General features: G+C 41.8%; 1 protein-coding gene and 1 long non-coding RNA gene across 2 annotated transcripts; one reads left to right on the top strand and one right to left on the bottom strand.

Annotated features, from left to right (window-relative positions):
- Positions 1-532: 532 nt before the first annotated feature.
- On the bottom strand, positions 533-6,988 carry LOC149035666 (uncharacterized). The gene is made up of 2 exons (XR_016182073.1): positions 6,902-6,988; positions 533-585 (listed from the first exon to the last, which is right to left on the bottom strand). It is a non-coding gene; the product is annotated as an uncharacterized LOC149035666 (long non-coding RNA).
- On the top strand, positions 6,351-19,002 carry LOC113686946 (protein dachsous). Its single transcript, XM_027204631.2, has 2 exons — positions 6,351-15,808; positions 16,210-19,002. Exons 1-2 carry the CDS (start codon positions 7,891-7,893, stop codon positions 18,321-18,323), a joined length of 10,032 nt encoding a protein of 3,343 aa, XP_027060432.2. The 5' UTR covers positions 6,351-7,890; the 3' UTR covers positions 18,324-19,002.
- The last annotated feature ends 287 nt before the right edge of the window (positions 19,003-19,289 follow it).

Below are 19,289 nucleotides of genomic sequence, written 5' to 3'. Positions count from 1 at the left end.
GCGCGTCTCAGTCACAATTCGGAAGCTGAATAAAGCATATTTTCAAGTTGTCCCTGCCTCTGTATTCGGTTATTTTAGAAATACTATATCAACTTTTTTTTCGCGGCTTTCTATAAATCAAAATCCATACTGGGCTGGTTGTATATGTGTATGAGGTGCTTGTGTACGCGATATGACTTCATTGTGTGCCTTGATACGTCTTGCAATATATAATTTTAATACTTGAAAGTGCACTTTGTTTTGAAGGGAGTCGCGTCTTCTTTTGCTCAAGTGCTCAGTGCTGTAACTTAGTTCCACTTTGTTCTTTCTCGTCTTGATTCTCGACGCATTGGCCGATAAACAGAGGCAATGCATGGCGGAGGTAGTCACACCCAAAGCTGTTTTGAAATCGGCCTCGTGTGTTTGTTTGGTAAAGTTGTGTGCTATTTCAATTCCTGATATTTGAACACAGTCTTGAAATCATTTCAGGTGTAATATTCTTGGCTGAGCTGCCGCCCAATTTCCAAATTACAGTGCCAAACACCAAACCACCTTTGACTTTTTGTATTGGTCTTTAGTTGTAGAAAGCTTTTCGTATTTTTGTTTCTAACGAGAGAGAACACGATGTTATCTGGCTTTGATCATAATGTGTTTAGCCCATTTAAATTTATTTCATAATTACACGAGCAAGTTGAATCTGACAGTTCAACTCACAACCCATAGTCTGCATTTTATGGATGGTGGAAAATCTATTTCCAAATGAATAAGAAAAAAGATAGACAAGACAAATTTGTGATTGGAATTTGAGACTTTCCAGTGAGGTTGCAAATCAGGGCTAACAATAGCTACATTAAATACAGACTATGCTTGAACAAACCCTAGGCAGAATTTGGTAAATTATAATTACGTTAAGTGCTAATTAATTATTGGTCGCAAGTTGAAGGGGCTGTGTCCCTGTGCAAAACTTCTCCGAAATTTTCAAAGTTTTTCACTCGCAATCCTTGCCAATTTTCCTTATCATTAGCGATCTTCCTTTGTCAGTTCGGTTTTTCGTTACCTCCTTGGTGTTTTAGCTTTGGAGGTGATTTTGCGTGGAGTTCATCCAGACGTAGCTTTTGTAAGTACATTATCACGGCCACTGAATATCGTCAACTTTCAAAATACTCTTGGAAAATAGAAAGGCTCGCCTACTCTTTTCGTGGTTTGGGTTTGATTATCCGACGTGGCTTCACATGTGGGATTGGTTTGTTGTTAGCCAGGCTTCTCCTCGCTCAGAGGGTTTTTCTTTGGGTTGTCCGGTTTCCCTCCTTCCACAAAAACCAACACCCTTATTTACAATGTCGACAAGGAAAGACAGTGCATGAAGTGCCACACTAAAATCCAATTAATTTATTCCATTATCTACTTAGCTTTAATTAAAGATAATTCACTGCTGATAATTTCTTATCTTTCAAAAGAATTTAATCATATAGGAGTTACTGAATTGTTCTGCAATCAACCCCAAAATTTATAGACTAACAGATTCGACAGTGGAGGAGCCGATCCTGAAAAAAGGCCGTTAATGCTGGCTAAATAGAGCTCGCTGGTGGAACCCTAGCTATAGTGGCTTTTTGTCTGGCTATTCTGAGGAGCAACTCTCTTGTGTACTCCAATGAAAAATGCAACGTTTTTTGTTTTTCTATATTTTTTTCACGGCTCTGCCGAACAACAATTAATTTTTTTCCTTCTTCATTTTTTTCGGCCGAAATCGCCAAACCGACATAGGCTTCCGCAAAGCGAAACACGAAAATATATTTGAGATCAGGCTTAACAGAAGTTCCGTCAAAATAGATCTTCATTTTGATCCTGAACTGAGTAGACCACAGCAATCTCAGAATATTTTTGTTCTTTATTCACAGCCGCAGTCGCCAAACCTACACAGGCTTCCGCAAAGTGAAACACGAAAATAAATTTGAGATTAGGCTTAACGTAACAGAAGTCGCATCAAAATAGAACTTTATTTTGATCCTGAACCGAGTAGTCCACAGCAATCTCATAATATTTTTGTTCTTTATCCACGGCCGCAATCGCCAAATCGACACAGGCTTCCGCCAAGCAAAATCCGACAAGAGCTTTGAAGATATTTGAGGTTAGGCTTAACAGAAGTCCCGTCAAGATAGATCTCTATTTTGCTCCTAAATTAGTCCACAATACAAGTTCCAGACAACAGTCCTGCCCACCACTTGCTCTTAATCCAAACATAAAACCTATAACTGAAGGAATATGAGTCGTTCTGATATAATCCCCAACATAACATCGACTTCTAGAGTACAGCTCTGCCCTCCTAAACGCCCTCTGATCCAATAAAACGCATATTTGCGGAAATGTAAGCATGAGCCTGAAGTAATCCCCTCTCTGTCCGCTAGCAAAACTCCCCATCATAATTGTAATAAGCACAGGCGTAGAAATATAAGAATAATAATACTGTCATAATCCTGTTAATAAAAGCTGGATCGCGAACTCAGTACTTTAATCTCCTTACGACATTCCGTATTTTAATCACGGCAGACTTAAGAATACTATCAGTCAGATTTCTGCACACGCAAACCAATTTTTTGACCTTTTTCGTCCTGATTTCGCATGCGAAGAATTAGAAAAGTAGCGAAGAACGCCATATGTTGGTGCCTCACTCTGCTTTGAATTTGTCTGGGATAGACGATCGATAAAGACATCTTCTCTTTGCAGAGAATCGAAATCGAATAATCGAGGAGCCGAAGGAAGGTAAACCCTTTTCAAGACTTCAAACCATCAAAATTCAAATAGAGGCCTGGTTGAAAGGTCGGCCCACGAGCGAGATCTGAAAAAACAAGCTGAAATGTGCTGCTGTATGGGATGGCATTTCTAAGCGTGACTTCGGAAGAAATACATTTTCGGAGAATACTTTGGCATAAGTTTGCTACAAAAAGTATGAAAAAGACAATACTGTATATTTGCAACGACCACGTTCCCTTCGGTAACCTATTTTCAGTCTGTGAATAAAAGTTGAGAGGCGTATTAAGATTTCAGAACTAAATGAACGGTAAATGAAAAGCTAAAGGTGCTAAAATTTATCCATGTAAGGCAGCGAGAGCAACATGTTGCAGAGAACCTGAACAAGTTGTATTAGGGATCCTCGTCAGCCGGCCATATCCAATTGTGCGCTTGTACCGGGAAGTATTCCAGTTTTATTGCCATTTTGCTCAAGTAATTTCTCTATTACGGTTCTCAATCTTAGCACAACATTGCAAATTGCAGCTGAGCCCCTTCCAAGATGTTAATTGTCGTAATTGCCTCATATCATTGGCAAAGCTTTATCTTAATTCGCCATATCATAGGTTTGTGTCGATTATAGAACAGAAATTTCCATAGTTCGCCATACTGAACAAAAGTAGAGACGCAGGTAGACCAGAATTGTTTTGGAAGCGATTTGAATATTTAAACTTAACGAGCTGTTTTTGACCTTGATGGATTTCGACCTTGTACCACTGTATCAAGCACTATATGTGTTACTTAGATAAAAATCAACATGAAGAGATTACGCAAATCACTCCAATTCATCTTGTATTTGACTCCTGTTTAATACAAATTTAATCGCCTCTGTGTATTAAACGAGGTCTAAAAGCCAAAAAAAAAAAAAAAGCCAAAATCTAAGACGAACCCTTTATCATTTTTAAAAGTGACTGCATTTCATTTGGGGTTTTTGTTAACTTCGTTTCTGGTTTTAGTTAGTATTTGAGATCACTGGGCTTCCGTCTGTTTCAGTTGGTGACAAATGAAAAATATTGCGCGGCTAGAGGAAATATGGTGGTGAAATGAGATGTCCTTCCGAAATTACATTAACCATTCTTGCAGGAAGTGTATTTGTCACCCAGTTGTACCAAAAAGGAAGTTGGCCTCAAATGTAATTAGTACAGATCCTCCTAGAAGCTATTGCAATGGTTTCCTCAATTTGGCGCGAGGGGTAAGATACCAATACAAAACAAAAATAACTCAGTGTAGACTCGGTAAGTCAGTGTAAATCAGAGCTAAAGGATTTGTTAAGGGTGCACTCAGGCGAAGCTATTAATGATACTGTAAAGTTTTTCATTCTTGGCCGTGTTTCTAAATATAACCGTTGCATGTTGCATATCTTTAATTGCCTCTTCACATCTGGATACTCTTTCGAATTAATTAGAGTACTTTAATTTTCATTTAAAATTCCCAGCACGTTCCTCGTTCGAATTGAGTGCACTCTTCACTGATTTCTACAGATATTACTACATCAATCGTTTTTCAAACGCAAAGTTTTCGGCTGGCACAATTTCCTGCCATAGATGTGAGAGGGGCGGCATTTTCGACCCTAAAAAGATATCTCGTATTTGAGTGTTTGTGCGGAGCTTTATGCTAATTCCGTTTAAAAAATCTTTCTTGAGCTTTGTCGGTTGTTTTAACAGGGTGGGTAAGCCAATCACAGCTAAAGCAGTTCTATTATCACTCTTCACCCAATACATCGTGACTTGGTTTTCCGGCGTTATGCTTGACTTGGGGTAAAATATCGCTGAATTTGCTACTGTGGGTTTCTTCTTGTTTTTACTCACTTGAGATTTCCACGTTGGTTTCCTTTTGGTTTCCTTTTGGTTTTCCGCCACCGCAAATGCGAAAACCAGAAGATGCTGCTTTTTTTGCCGCCGTGAGTGTTTTGTTGTGATCGATGAAAAGACGGATTTTCCCGGATAAGTCATTTTCACAGAGATATTGTACGTCTTTGCTCCAAAAGTAAATTTCAGGCAGTCGCGTTATCTCGCATCGATCAACCCGTCGTCTCTTGCTCAACGCGGTGCATGCGGAAAGAGTTCGGAACAGAAACCCGGTGAGCGAAAAATGCCCGCTCACGTATGTTCTTCTATTTCTCCGCGCTCACTCAATGGATTCGATTCTGACGGAAAAACAAAAAGTTTTGGCCACCGCTTCTCCTTACGGACTTAAATTTGAGACAAACTTATAAAATAGTTGGTGTCTCCAGGTCTGGCGAAATGAAAAACTCCTCATTATACTGATTTCTACGCTAAATTTCATTCATTGATTCAGACATAGATTTTTGTGTGTTTAGAATTCGATGGATACCAGGGCTGGCGTCGCAACTCGATGCGAAGAATATGATTATCTTGGAAAGGCGGAAATCACGGCTTGAATTTTTAATTTCCAAAGGATTTTCTTAGCGTCGCCGACGTTTGCATAGATTAATCCTTCTTGTAAGACTAGTACAACCGAACAAAAACTAACTGGTAGCTTTCTTTTGTCTACAGATTTAAGCACAATTTAAACTTTACAGACTTCTCAGGAATAGGTGTGAACTTTTGAAACTTCATCAAGGTGACTTCTGCCCTTGGACAATACTCCTCGAGAACTGCAAGGTCATTATTCACTTCGGGTGTTTCCTCCGCGGTTTCGATTTACCTTCCATGTTCTTGTCATAGCTTCATGCCAAATTTACACGTATTATTACAGCCCGAATGCAGTCAAAAACGTTCAGATTTCGCTTCGCGTGACAAAACCGCTCATGTGATATAACTGAGCCGGCAAATGGGATTTGGGCGGTATTTTGAGATGACGCCAGAAATTTCGACACATCACGCACACTGTGGCAAATTTGCAGAGTCATTGTGTTAAATTAGTTGTTTTAAGCGCCACGAGAACTCCTGATTGAAAGTACACATGTTTCATGTAAAAATATGCCGCCTTTCTGACTTCCTTCATTATACAATTTTCATGGCAAATGCTGAAGGAAACTATTGAGTAGTTGGCTAAGACGCTCTCAAGTTTTGACGTTTATCTGATTTACGGCATAAATCCGTATAGAATTTATATATATATATATATATATATATATATATATATATATATATATATGTAGCGAATGTATTAAATTCGTATATTGATAGATAAAATACTATCGCTTTTGTCCAGCTTTGCTATTGATCCATACTCTATTTAGTTTAGATAAATGGCCTTTTCGATTTTCGATATCATGGACAGCTTAAAATCAAAGCACTTTGTAGCTTTTATGACACAAATGAATGAAATAAAAGGGCTTTTTCCAGCACCATTTCATATAGATTGTAAGTTCTGCTTTTATAATGCTTAAAAATTGAAATTTGTCTTTGTTGACCCGTCTTCATTTAGGGGTTTAGATCACAAAACTCCATTAATAAAAAGTGATTTGATAATTACGGCATTTTCATGTAGAGGAATCGGGCAATATCGGTTTCTATCGCCGGAGACTTAATAAAATGTTAAATGAGTATGCCCATTACCTTTTTACTGATTTTTTTTTTCATATTTATATATGTTGACTTCAGTTCTCATCATGTTGAGTAATAACATGTTTATTAAAGAAAGAATTCAGTAAGGTGGCGAGAGTTGTCTTCGAAAACAAAATTACAGCAATAATCATTGCATAATTGAAACTCACTTCCGAGGTATGGCATGGTTTAGATGGAAAATAGCGATGGCCCTCAGCGCATATGCTTGGGGGTAAATATTGGATTAAATCTGCTGGTGTCTTAATGCTCTATGAGGGAAAGCGAAAATGCCATAAATTCAATTGTCGTGAACGACTTCTCTCTTCGAAATCAGTAACAGGTTGATAAAAAATTAGGTGCTTTTTTCGCGTCCACATGTTGCCACGAAGGTCAGTTGGCCGAAGGAATTCAATATTTCGCAGTTACCGGTCGAGCAAGTTTTTAACTGGAAGCCCTCAAACAATACACTCATATTTATGTTTGGGATTAGATGGAATTTCCACGGTGAAATATCAAATATCAGCTGACACAAAGCCCTCTTACTGTATTATTATCGAATGCCTTTCAAATTTTAACTCCGAGTGTACAAGTTATTTGAATATTTACCCCCTAATTCTGCTCACCTTTCTATATTTCCTGTACATTCTTTCAACTGTTGTCAGGCAACAATGTCTTTATGATTTGCATAGCCAATTATCACTTTAAAGCCGTTGCTGCCAATAGGAGGCCTTGTTTTGACAGCTTTTGTTTCCTGCTGCGTCAAGAATTTACAGAAATAAAAATTATTTTTTAGGTTGAGCTAATGGCGTAACAAATTAAGTATATCTGACAACGGGGTAATTCATTTAGTAGAGTGATTTGAAATTCTTCTTTCGTCGAGATATGTTTTGAGAGATGTACGTGTATTGTTAGACTACTCAATTGCTCTCTGTTCCATATTTATCCTGGCGAAAAACCATTAACATCTGTCATTCGTCGTGTTGTAACGGTCGTCCCTCTTGGGAATAGTGCTATTTTGTCTGAAACAATCCAAACAGAAAATCGAGATCGCAAAGAGAGGAATGCTAAAAATTCACAGTCGGGCACTTCACAGTGTCGCTTGTTTGCAAACTTGCCCGATCTTCTGCGGGTGATAATGGTTTCTTCGTACTGACCTTTCATATCCTTGAAAAACATTGAAGTGTCGAGCTATTTAGTTACAACTAATTCGATCACGTGACCTTTGCATTTCATACCGAACGCTGACCTAAGCTCTGAATATCATTTCAGTTGAATAATCATCAATTGTGGAACTAAAACCACAACGTATTGTTACTTCGAGTTGTTTTTGGCCGTTGTAAGAGACGTTTCTGTTTAGATTTGTGCGCAAAATTCAAATCAGAAGGGATTTCAAAGCTATTTTCGTCGTGCAAAGCGCTGAACGGTTTGCGTTGTTGATTCCTTTGTTGGTGACTGGCGAATCGAGCTGTTAATGGCGTCGTTTAGTAAACTCAAGGCTTAGAATTCTACCAAAGGACCCATGGATGCGCCTGAAATGTTTCAGAAACCATCACATATTCAATGCAGGATGTAACATGGCTCGTTTTTCCCGGGATTTAGGAGGAAATGCGCTATGAATGACCCTCAGAGGACTTATATTCTTCGGAATGCATGCCGATTTAAAATAGAACGATGGCGGTTTTACGTTGTGGTATTATGGACATTATGTGTGTTTGGTCTTCATCGTTGTTCCGTCAATGCATCGACAACAAATTCCATCTATTTCAATGTTACTGAAGGACTTCCAATAGGAACATATGTCGGCAATATAGCAAACCAGCCATACGACGTGGTATTACACATTCAACCTCAAGATGACTTGATCCTCGATTCAGTCTCCAAGAACATTACTACAAGAATTGTTTTAGACCGCGAAAAGATTTCGGGGTACGTTATTGATCTACTGAACCATAATCCGTTTCAAGTAACAGGTATTTTTATAAATGTCTCTGACATAAATGACAACATTCCAACCTTTCCCGTGAGTGTTTACGATTTTGAATTTTACGAAGGGAACCCTGTACTGGCGCACGTAAGAGCAATCGACGACGATCTTGGGTCATATGCGGTGCAAAACTACAGCATTGTTTCTGGAAATACAGATAACATGTTCGTTCTGATAGAATACCTTGACAGTGCCGGCCGTTTGAGAGCAAAAATAGAATTACAGCCTGGAAAACAACTCGATAGGGAACAGCGCGATTTGTTCAGTTTGAACGTGTCTGCCACGGATGGCGGCACACCACCACAAACTGGCTTCGGCTTAGTCAATATTACTGTACTGGACTTGAATGATAACGATCCTGTTTTTAACCCAAAATATTACACAGCTAACATCACCGAAAACTCTAAAGCGTTCACATCGATAGTGGAAGTGTACGCCACTGACAAAGATATCGGCAGGTATGGAAAAGTTTTGTATTCCGTTATTCATGATTCCAGCTCAGACCCTGACGGTTATTTCACACTACTAACTACTGAGAAAGGGGAAATAGTAAATGTTGCAATCCTCGATCGCGAGAAACAAGATCGTTTCTCGCTTCGTGTGCGGGCACACAATCCAGGCAGTCTGGGATATCACAAACACGATATAGCTTTCGTAACGATTAATGTTCTGGATGAGAACGACAACCCTCCAGAGGTCACCTATACATTTTATCTAGACGATGCCTTTCAAGTTTATGAGGATGCCAGCCCTGGAACTAAAGTGGCACGCGTTCGGGTCTCTGATAAAGATGCTGGTAAAAATGGGCAAATTGAGTCTGTGACGATTCAAGGTGGAAATGGACATTTAAGTATTGCTTATGATGCAGTAAATGATGTTCACATTATTTCACTTGCTAAAGAATTGGATAGAGAAAAACAACCTACTTTTCCAGTTCACATTTATGCCAAAGACCGTGGCCAACCTCAACAAACCACACAGGATGGATTCATCTTTAATGTTGGAGACATTAATGATAACCATCCTAAATTTGATCAAGATGTGTTTACTGCTGCAGTGTCAGAGAATGCTACCATTGGCACAAGTGTTTTGGTTGCTCGTGCAACTGACAAAGACATAGGTTCAAATGCCAAGTTAGTTTATAATATTTCCTACAGTCCTCAAGCTGCTCCTTACAAATCTTGGTTCCAAATCAATCAAGCTACTGGAGAGATTCGCACAAGTGCAAGGCTGGATCGAGAAAAATTTCCTAGACTGGAGTTCCTCGTGACTGTCACAGACTCAGGTGTACCAGCTTTAGGTGCAAACTGTACCGTTATTGTGAACATTACTGATGCTAATGATAACAATCCTGTCTTTACAGAGGCTGTGTACTTTTCAACAGTTAATGAGAATTCAGCCAATAATACTTCTGTTGTGCAAGTTATGGCAAATGACATTGATAGCGGAATTAATGGTATGGTGCTTTACTCCTTGGAAACTCAACCTAGGAGTGTTCCATTTTCCATAGATCCAAACACTGGACTTGTTTCCTCTTCAGGACTAATCGACTTTGAAGCTCAGTCACTTTACCTGGTGAATGTTGTGGCATCTGATGGCGGAGGACGTTTTGATAAATCTATTTTGAACATTTCTGTGGTGGATGAGAATGATAACTATCCAGTTATAAATCCAACAACATACAATGTGTCAGTCTTTGAAAACCTGACCATCAATGATGCCATCGTAACAGTTTTGGCCAAAGATAATGATAGTGGCATCTTCTCACAAGTCAATTTTGCTTTTTCAAATGGGAACAATGATGGTATCTTTTTCATCAGTTCATCCTCTGGGGTGATTACTCTGATAAAACCCCTTGATCGAGAAACAAAGGACTTTCACCGACTTGAAGTTCAGGTTATGGATGGTGGTGGATTGAAATCTAAAAACTCAGCAGTTGTAGAAGTCACAGTTTTGGATGTGAACGATGAACCTCCTGCATTTGAACCAAGTGCTTACAAATTCACCATAATTGAAAACTCTGATATTAACTCACTGCTAGGTTCAGTGTATGCCTCAAGCAAAGACTTGGGGACAAATGCTGACATTTATTATTCAATCAGTGGTGGTGACATGCACAGAGTCTTCACCATAAACTCAACTGGAACAATTTTCACCCGAAGCAACATTGACCATGAAAGAAGTCCAGAAATGTTGCTTACCATTCAGGCAAAAGATGGTGGTGTACCACCTCTTTATGGCTTTGCAAATGTCAGCGTGACAGTGATTGATATTAATGACAATGCCCCTTCATTTGAAAGCAGTGTAATTGATGTCAATGTTCTGGAAGACACCAAAGTCGGAGAAGTTTTCTACAATGTTACTGCAAAAGACCCTGACAGTGGTCTGTTTGGTCGTGTAAGGTACACTCTTCTGTTCAACCCTAACAGCACCTTCCAGGTGAATGCGAGCACGGGTGCATTGACACTGACTCACTCTATCGACTTTGAGGGTCCAAGGCATTATATGATTAAAGTTTTGGCAGAAGATGGTGGATCCCCACCTTTGAATACAACAGCTACCTTCAGAATAACTGTCGTAGACGTGAACGACCACACTCCAGTATTCTCTAATTCGTCCTACTCTGCACGTGTCGACGAACTTACTCCAGCTGGGACTGACATCTTAAATGTAACAGCCACTGATGCAGACACTGGTAACAATGCATGGATCTCGTACAGCTTTCAGTCGGGTGTGGACACCAGTATGTTTGGCTTGAGGTCCAATGGATGGCTCTACATCACCAGAAAGTTAGACAGGGAGCAGCAAGATGTTTATCGATTTAAAGTGGTCGCCACAGACAAAGGACGTATTCCTAAAAGTTCGACAGCTGATGTGGTAATACATGTTGACGATGTTAATGACCACAATCCCGAGTTTACTCAGCAGTCGTACATATTCTCTGTGGATGAGAATCAACCAAACAGAACATTAGTTGGTCAGGTTCCTGCATCAGACAAAGATGCTGGTGCCAATGCGAGGATTTCATACACTTTCGAGCCCCCAAGCGTCGAGTTTGTAATTGATCACAATACAGGCATCATTAGAACTAATCAAGTTTTAAATCGAGAGCAGCGCTCTTCCTACACGCTTATGGTGAAAGCGAGAGACCACGGTGCGAGTCCTAGAACAGACTATGCTAGCGTGACCGTTACGGTTCAAGATTTGAACGATAACGCGCCCACCTTTAAGAAACCGTTCTACGAGAAAGCTGTTCCGGAAGATATCCCCTTGGGGTCGTCTGTCCTAACTGTCGAAGCTTCTGATCCAGACGTAGGCTCCAATGGTATGATTAGCTACTTCTCTGCCAGTAATCCCAGTGTGTTTACCATAGATGCCAAGACTGGTGTTATCACCACTACAGCTCGATTAGACCGTGAGAAACACGAGCGTTATACGTTAAGCATCGGCGCCAAAGACCATGGAAATCCTAATCAATCTCACGTCGTGTTCGTCACTATTCATGTGCTCGATGTAAACGACAATCCACCTCGCTTTGTAAACAACAGCATCTTTGTAAATATACCCGAGAAGCAGGCCATTGGAACTGTCGTGACTACCGTAACAGCCAGAGATAAGGATACCGGAAACAACGGCAAAGTGCGTTACACCATCGATCAAGGTAACGGGGGAAAGGTGTTCGAAATCAACGCAACTTCCGGTGTTATCACCCTCCGCAAACAACTGGACTTCGAGAAAAAAAGCAAATATCAGCTCAGGATTGAAGCACGCGATCAGGGTCAGAACAGTCAGCGCAGCTACCTGTATGTTACAGTGTACGTGCTAGATTCGAACGACAACAGACCCACGTTCGAGATGAACCCCGTGACCGTGCAGTTACGGGAAGGCGTGCCTCCGAACTCCAACGTCACCACCATTAAAGCTCATGACTACGACTCGGGTCAGAACAGCTGGATTCGATATTCAATCGATTCTCAGTCGCCAGGGCCCCCAAAATTTAAAGTTGATCCGTCGACAGGCGTCGTTCAGACCATCGGAAGAATCGATCGCGAGGCAGTCGACGAGTACACTTTAAACATCCGAGCCACCGATCAAGCCTTTACAGAATCCGAGCGTTTATCGAGTACGTTGACGATTTTCATCATCGTGAGCGATGTCAATGACAACAAGCCGACTTTTGTGTCGCCGAACGAGACGTTTGTGATGGAAGACGAAGGCTTTCGCTACCCCGTCATCACAATCACCGCCATAGATGACGACCTAGGTAGCAATGGTGAAGTGACGTACAAAATAGAACATGATGGGAATGGCGAAAGCTTTAAAAAGTTTGCCCTGAATGCGGACACGGGGCTGCTCGAGTTGCTGGGGACCTTGGACCACGAGACCACGCCCAAGTATGTTCTTAACATTTCTGTCACAGATAAAGGCACTCCTCCCCGGTCCTCCTTCCAGCTGCTGACTGTTTTCGTTGTAGATGTGAACGATAATGGACCGGAGTTTAACCAGAGCTTGTTCCTCGGCAACGTGAGCGAAAACCAGCCCGTGGGTACCCCTGTGATGACGGTCAGCGCGTACGACCTCGACAGCGGAGAAAACGGTGCCTTGACCTACAGTATTCCCAGAGGAAATTTGAATCACAAGTTCGCAATCAATGGCAGCAGTGGAGTGCTTTATACGAATTCGACGCTTGATCGCGAGGAAAAAGACGAGTACACTCTCACTGTTTACGCTACGGACAACGTTTATCCTCGTCGTGTGGGAACCTGCACAGTGAAAATTAAAGTTCTTGACGTGAACGACCACAGGCCCGTTTTCATTCCCTCTCGTCTTAATTTGACTGTTTTAGAGCACACGGCCCCTTTCGATTTTCACACGTTGAGAGCTCTAGATTCTGATATTGGACAGAATGGTCGCCTTCGCTACATTATTCAGCGTGGTAATGAAGACGCGAAGTTTTCAGTTGGAGAGTTTACGGGTGTACTTTCGACAACAGGTCAGCTCGATAGAGAAATTAAATCTCGGTACGATTTAGTCATAGAGGCAAGGAACGTCGTTGTTCCGTTTTATAACTCCAGTATTCACGTGACAATTTTTGTTGGCGACAAAAATGACAACTCGCCAAAGTTTGTGAACACCTCTTACAGCTTAAACATCCGGGAGCTTACCAAAATCGGTACTTCTATTCTCCGCGTGAAAGCCACGGACGGTGATTCGGGAAAGAATGGAGAAATCACGTTTTCTTTAAGTACTGAAGCGCTGGGTATTTTCCGTATCGATTCCAAATCAGGAACTATCTACACCTTGCAAGAATTTGACTACTACACCAAGAACGTTTACAACTTTCTCTGCCGGGCAACGGATAAAGGAGTGGCACCTAGAGAGACATCGGTTGGAGTGACGGTGTCAATCATCGACGAGAATAACCACGCCCCTGTGTTTGAAAAGATACCTTACGAGGCTACTATCGCATCTGGTTCGTCTGTGACACAAAATACCTTAGTGACAGTGCACGCTAAAGACAAAGACTCTAGCTCAATAACCCATATGACCTATAGGCTTGCTAATAGTTCGAATCGGTTCTTTCAGCTGGAAAGTAACAGTGGAAATGTGAGAGTTAAACCAGGTGTCTCTAATATACCCGACGGAGCTTATGTTTTGAACATCATCGCTGATGACGGAGGTAACTTGACCGGGAGAGGTATTTTGGAAATTATAGTTGGAAGCGCCGCGGTCAACCGACCAAAATTCGTCAACAGCACGCCAGTGTTCGTTTCCATGCCTGAGAACAGCCCAAAGGGTCGCGAAGTGGCCCGAGTACTGGCAAATCCATCGAACGATGTGGTGTACAGCATAGTCGATGGTAACAGTGGTAACGCTTTCCTTATCAACGCCCAAAACGGCATCATGACAGTGCAAAACCCGGCCTACCTCGATTTTGAAAGATTGCGTTACTTCAGCCTTCGCATCATTGTGTCACGAAAGAGCCAACCGTCAAGAAATGATTACCTAACACTGCAAGTGAACCTAACGGATGTAAACGACAACAATCCAGTCTTTTATCCCGCAAATATTTCTGTTCAACTGTCGGAGGATGATGCATTGCAGTCCAGCAGTTTTACATCTAGGACTGTGGCCAATCTTTCTACAACAGACAAGGACTCTGGGAAAAACCAGGAAGTGACCTACAAGATCATTTTTGGGAACGTGGATCGTAAGTTTGTCATTGATGCACAGCGTGGTGTACTTACTACCAATGGTATCCTTGATCGCGAAAAGCACCCAGTTTACGATTTAGTTGTTAACGCGACAGACAAGGGAACCCCATCTAGGTCCAGTTTAAGCCATGTGGTTGTCAACATTGTCGATGTCAACGATAACATCCCAACATTCTCAGGGCCGTATTCAGTGAACGTTAACGAAGATCTAAGAGTCGGGTCCCTCGTTAGGCGCGTGGCTGCCACTGACAAGGACAAACATCCAAATTTGATGTATTCTTTTGGCAACGACAAGACTAGTTATGATGTGTTTCGCATCGATCAGTTGACAGGAGAGATAACCTTGTTGGAATCCTTGGATTACGAGCGTAACACGTCTTATGAACTAAATGTAACTTGTAGCGACGGCCGTTACAAGTCCCACACCACAGTGACTGTTAACGTGAAAGATGTGAATGACAATGCTCCGAAGTTCTTGGAAAGCTCCTATCAGGCCACACTTTCAGAAGAAACTGCCCAAGGTACGTCCATCTTAAAAGTTAGCGCTGAAGACAAGGACGATGGCTCAAACAGAGAACTGAGATACGCGTTCGTGACCTCTCTAGACGTGTTCCGTATAAATGCTACCTCGGGTGTCATCTACACGGCGAAAAAGATCGAAACTAGTGATCGAGAATCGCTTTACTTCGTCGTGGTTTCGGCCATTGACCGAGGGGTGCCTCAGCAGCGTGCTTTCGTAACGGTGCAAATCCGAATCAACCGAAAACCAATGTTTAGGGAGCCAGCGTATAAAAAGAGCATTGCCGAAGACGCCCCACCTGGCACTACAGTTCTGACAGTCTCCGCCGCCGATGACTCAGGAATGAACGTAGCCAAGATAAGTTACAAGTTTAAATTTGGAAACTCAGAAGGTCTCTTCCGGATCGGACTTCGAAGTGGAATCATCGAAGTGAGCAAATTTGGCTTGGATTATGAATCGGAAAAGAATTACTTAATGGGTGTTGAAGCGCGAGATGAAAGCACAAACAAGAGTGTTGTTGTGGAGGTGAACATTACTATTACTGACGTCAATGACAATTCACCAGTCTTTGATCCGACGGAATATGTCAAAGAAGTGTACGAAAATGTATCGATCGGAACGACTCTTGTCCGAGTAAATGCGACGGATAAAGACTCCGGAGCCAATGGGCGGCTGGTGTTTTCCATCCTCTCAGGAAATGACAAGCAGTCTTTTAGAATAAACAGTAGGACTGGTGAAATTGTTACGATCACGAGTTTGGACTATGAGAGTATTAAGGAACATAAGTTGTCGATACAAGCCAGTGATGAAGGTAAGCAAGCTCAAATCTCAGGTTTTAACGATAAGTCTCCGAGGGGAGATGAAATTTGCAGCTTCACCGTGCAATAAAAAAGAAAACGCCCTCCAAGTAAAACCTTACTTAATACTTCGCCTAGTTTTTTAGAGGTGATCAGCTGAGCATAAGTAAGAAAATTGCTTTTTTGACAAAGAGGCTAAAGATCAAACTCAATAAATGAAGATGTACCAAACTTCTTAACCCTTTCACTCCTAAGATCCAATTAGTAATTCTCACTACTATCTTCCATACAATTCTTATGAGTTTAGTTCGGAGAATTTGGTATTGGATCACTACTGAAGTTCAGATATGTTCCTCACGGCTGGGAGACAATCTCAAACCGTTTTCTTTTGTTTTTTCTTTATGAACATTTTTAGGTCTTAAGCCAAAGTCAAAGGTTGCATCTGTGCGTATCAAGATACGCGACGTGAACGATAACAAACCCGAATTTCACATACCACATCCCGAAGATGTCGGAGTGGAAGAAAATTCCCCCGTCGGAACATTCTTTTACGAGCTTAACGCGAAAGACAGGGATTCAGGCGAAAACAACGTCGTTATGTACAGCATCATTGGAGGGAGTGGACAAGGTCTGTTTATCATCGAAAGCGACAGCGGAAGGCTCAGCACTAACGCTACTTTCAATTACGAGGCTCGTAATCTTTACTGGCTACTAGTCAAAGCCGTGGATAAAGGGAAACCTCCTTTAGATAACACGGTAAATTTAACGGTGAACATCAAAAGCGTGGACGAATTTGAACCTACATTTGAAAAGTCGAGCTATGAGTTCGAAGAAGTTCCTGGAAACGCCAAAATTGGTTACGTTGTCGGTCAGGTTGTCGCGTCCGACGAAGATGACGGCGAAGATGGCCGCTTGCGTTATTCCTTCGACTTTGTCAGTTTAGATGTGTTTGCGATAAATGAAACCACTGGAATTATCTTCGTCAACAAGTCGCTCAGTGAAGTGAACAACAAACGGCGAAAACGAAGAAGTGTCGAAGAAACCGATGATGTATCGATCGGATCACGGAGGTTTCGAAGAGAGATTGACGTGACAAAGGTCAAGCTTCGCGTGCAGGTAGACAGTGGTAAGCCAAACTCGTTCAAGGGGCTGGCATCGGTAGAGTTTGGAATTGATTTTGCTTGCGCCGAATGTGCAAATACGGAACAAAGAGGTGATGGCGATGACGAAGGAATATCCAAAAATACCTACATCATTATTGGCCTAGCAATCTTAGTAGTGGTAATTTTGATTGCTTTCATCGTCATGGCGGCCATTATTTTACGCAAGAAGAAGAAGAAAAGAAGTCGTCAGCATCCTCGGTTGCGTTATGATGGTTCATTCGATGAGATTACGGTGTATTCAGCTCCAAATGGGAATATCAACCACGTGGATTCATCCCTAGAGAATGTTTCTACGCCTCGCGGTGTCTCTCAGGAAGGTTCGCCTCTGAACGGCCCGAGTGACTCACCGGCTTGTGGAACCGACTCTTCGGATACACCGAATAGCGCGTCGAGCGGCCGAGGTTCTTCAGAAGGCGTTGATTTTGAAGACGGGCGTCATCCGGTGATCGTAAACGGAGATATTGGAAGTTTACACTCCGAGAATTACGTCAAAACTGTTGTGGGACCTGATTCGGGAATTCAGCAGGATTCTGATCAAGTTTCTCAACTTACAATCAGCGACGCAAGTAGCATGATGCAAGGGGAAGGTTTGGCGATTGATAAACACTCGGACAAAATCGAAAAATTGCTGGCACGGCTTGGAAGTCAAGAAAGTCTCCATGTCTTCGGCGAAGAAGGAGGTGGAGAGGCGGACGGCGGAGTTGACGTCAGCAATTTGCTTTACGCCAAGCTAGCCGAAGTCGACGCCGACGAAGATGAATCGATTATTGATGGGATGCGACCGTTTGTTGAAGAAGGACACGATCATCCTTCGTACGGTGGATCGTTGAGTTCGATTGTGGGAAGTCGGGAAGAGCTGACAGGAAGCTACAATTGGGATTACCTTCTGGACTGGGGCCCGCAGTTCCAGCCGTTAGCGGATGTTTTTCTTGAAATTGGTAAAATGAAGGACGATGCACATCCAAAGAAAACTGTGAGTTTAAGCTTGCCTTCGAGTCGTGATTCCCGAAACCCTCCAACAGGGCTAGTAACAACGGACATGCTTTCTTCGGTGTCTTCACTTCCGCGCTCACCCATTAGTCCTCCTTCCACACGGTACACTTCCCCTGCATTCTCACCGAACTTTACTCCGGCCATTACGCCCTTAGTAACTCGTTCTCCTTCAGTTTCTCCTTTGGACACAGGAGCATCAACCCCGGCATTTTCTCCCACTTCAGGGACCACGCCCAAATCCGGTTCTCGGCCGTCCTCGATGCACGTACCTGTACTGCACCTGCGCAGAGACTCGCACGATGGATCAAACTCAGACTTGACTCATTCGCCGTCCATATCAGACAATGAATCTAATTTAGAAATCGATGTATAGCGAATTTATTTTGTAAAGATATCGTATTATAACTTTGCGCTCTGGAAGGCTCCTCTTGCAATTTCGACATCATATGCTATTTTTTACGATAAAGGAAATTCATATCTTGGTTTTAATTCATATGTAGAAACTTTTAATAATGAACCTGACAGTGATTTCAAGAGCTCTTTGATGTGAGAAATCGTTGCGTTTTTAAATTTTTCAGCAGACATGTACTTCTGGAGGTTCAAGTTGCGGTAGATTCTCGCCTTACAAAACATGTAATATCGTATAATATATTGTGCATTGTTGCCATCTTGGTTTTATTCATATAGAGAACTTTTTATAATTTAACCTGACAGTTATTTTGAGAGCTCTTTAATGCGAGAAATCTTTGCGTTTTTAAAGTTTGCAGCAGACATGTACTTCTGTAGGTTTTTTTGTTGCGAAGATCTTCACTCCACAAAACATTTCATATCGTATAATATAAAGTGCAGAGTTCTTTCTATTTTTGTACATAAAGAAATTCTGCGCTGTTTTTTTTTTAAGAAAATTTCCTATAATGTTTATAATTACGGAGCGATTCAGAATATTATAAATTTAAGGAAACAGAGCGTGTGCAAGTAAGGTTGGTTTATCTGTAGCTTCCTAAAGTGGGAAGGTTTATCCGTGAAAAATAGAACGATTTTGTACATGGAAATGTTGTAGTTGTGTTTGACTATCAACGAGGCCGATCATACGAAGTTGAGGCGAGGGTAATCGACGGGCAGTATTCTGTCCTCTTTTCCAACCTGTCAACTTTTTTCTATCGCGAAGAAAGCCTCAGTTGTTGATTACTGTAGCTGAATGACGTGCTTAGAAGGTGGAAGGACAGGGTAATTGAAATTAAGCACGATAATAGCACAGTGTTTGCTAAAACCTCCCTTGCATTACCTACGAGATAAAAGCAGACTTAGATGGGGCAACAACCCTCCTTCAAAGTCCTTT

This window comes from Pocillopora damicornis, chromosome 13 (genome assembly GCF_964200805.1).
Source record: "Pocillopora damicornis chromosome 13, jaPocDami1.2, whole genome shotgun sequence".
Taxonomy (NCBI): Eukaryota; Metazoa; Cnidaria; class Anthozoa; order Scleractinia; family Pocilloporidae; genus Pocillopora; species Pocillopora damicornis.
Note: the sequence above shows the minus strand (reverse complement) of the source record. Positions and strands in the feature narration are given on the sequence as shown.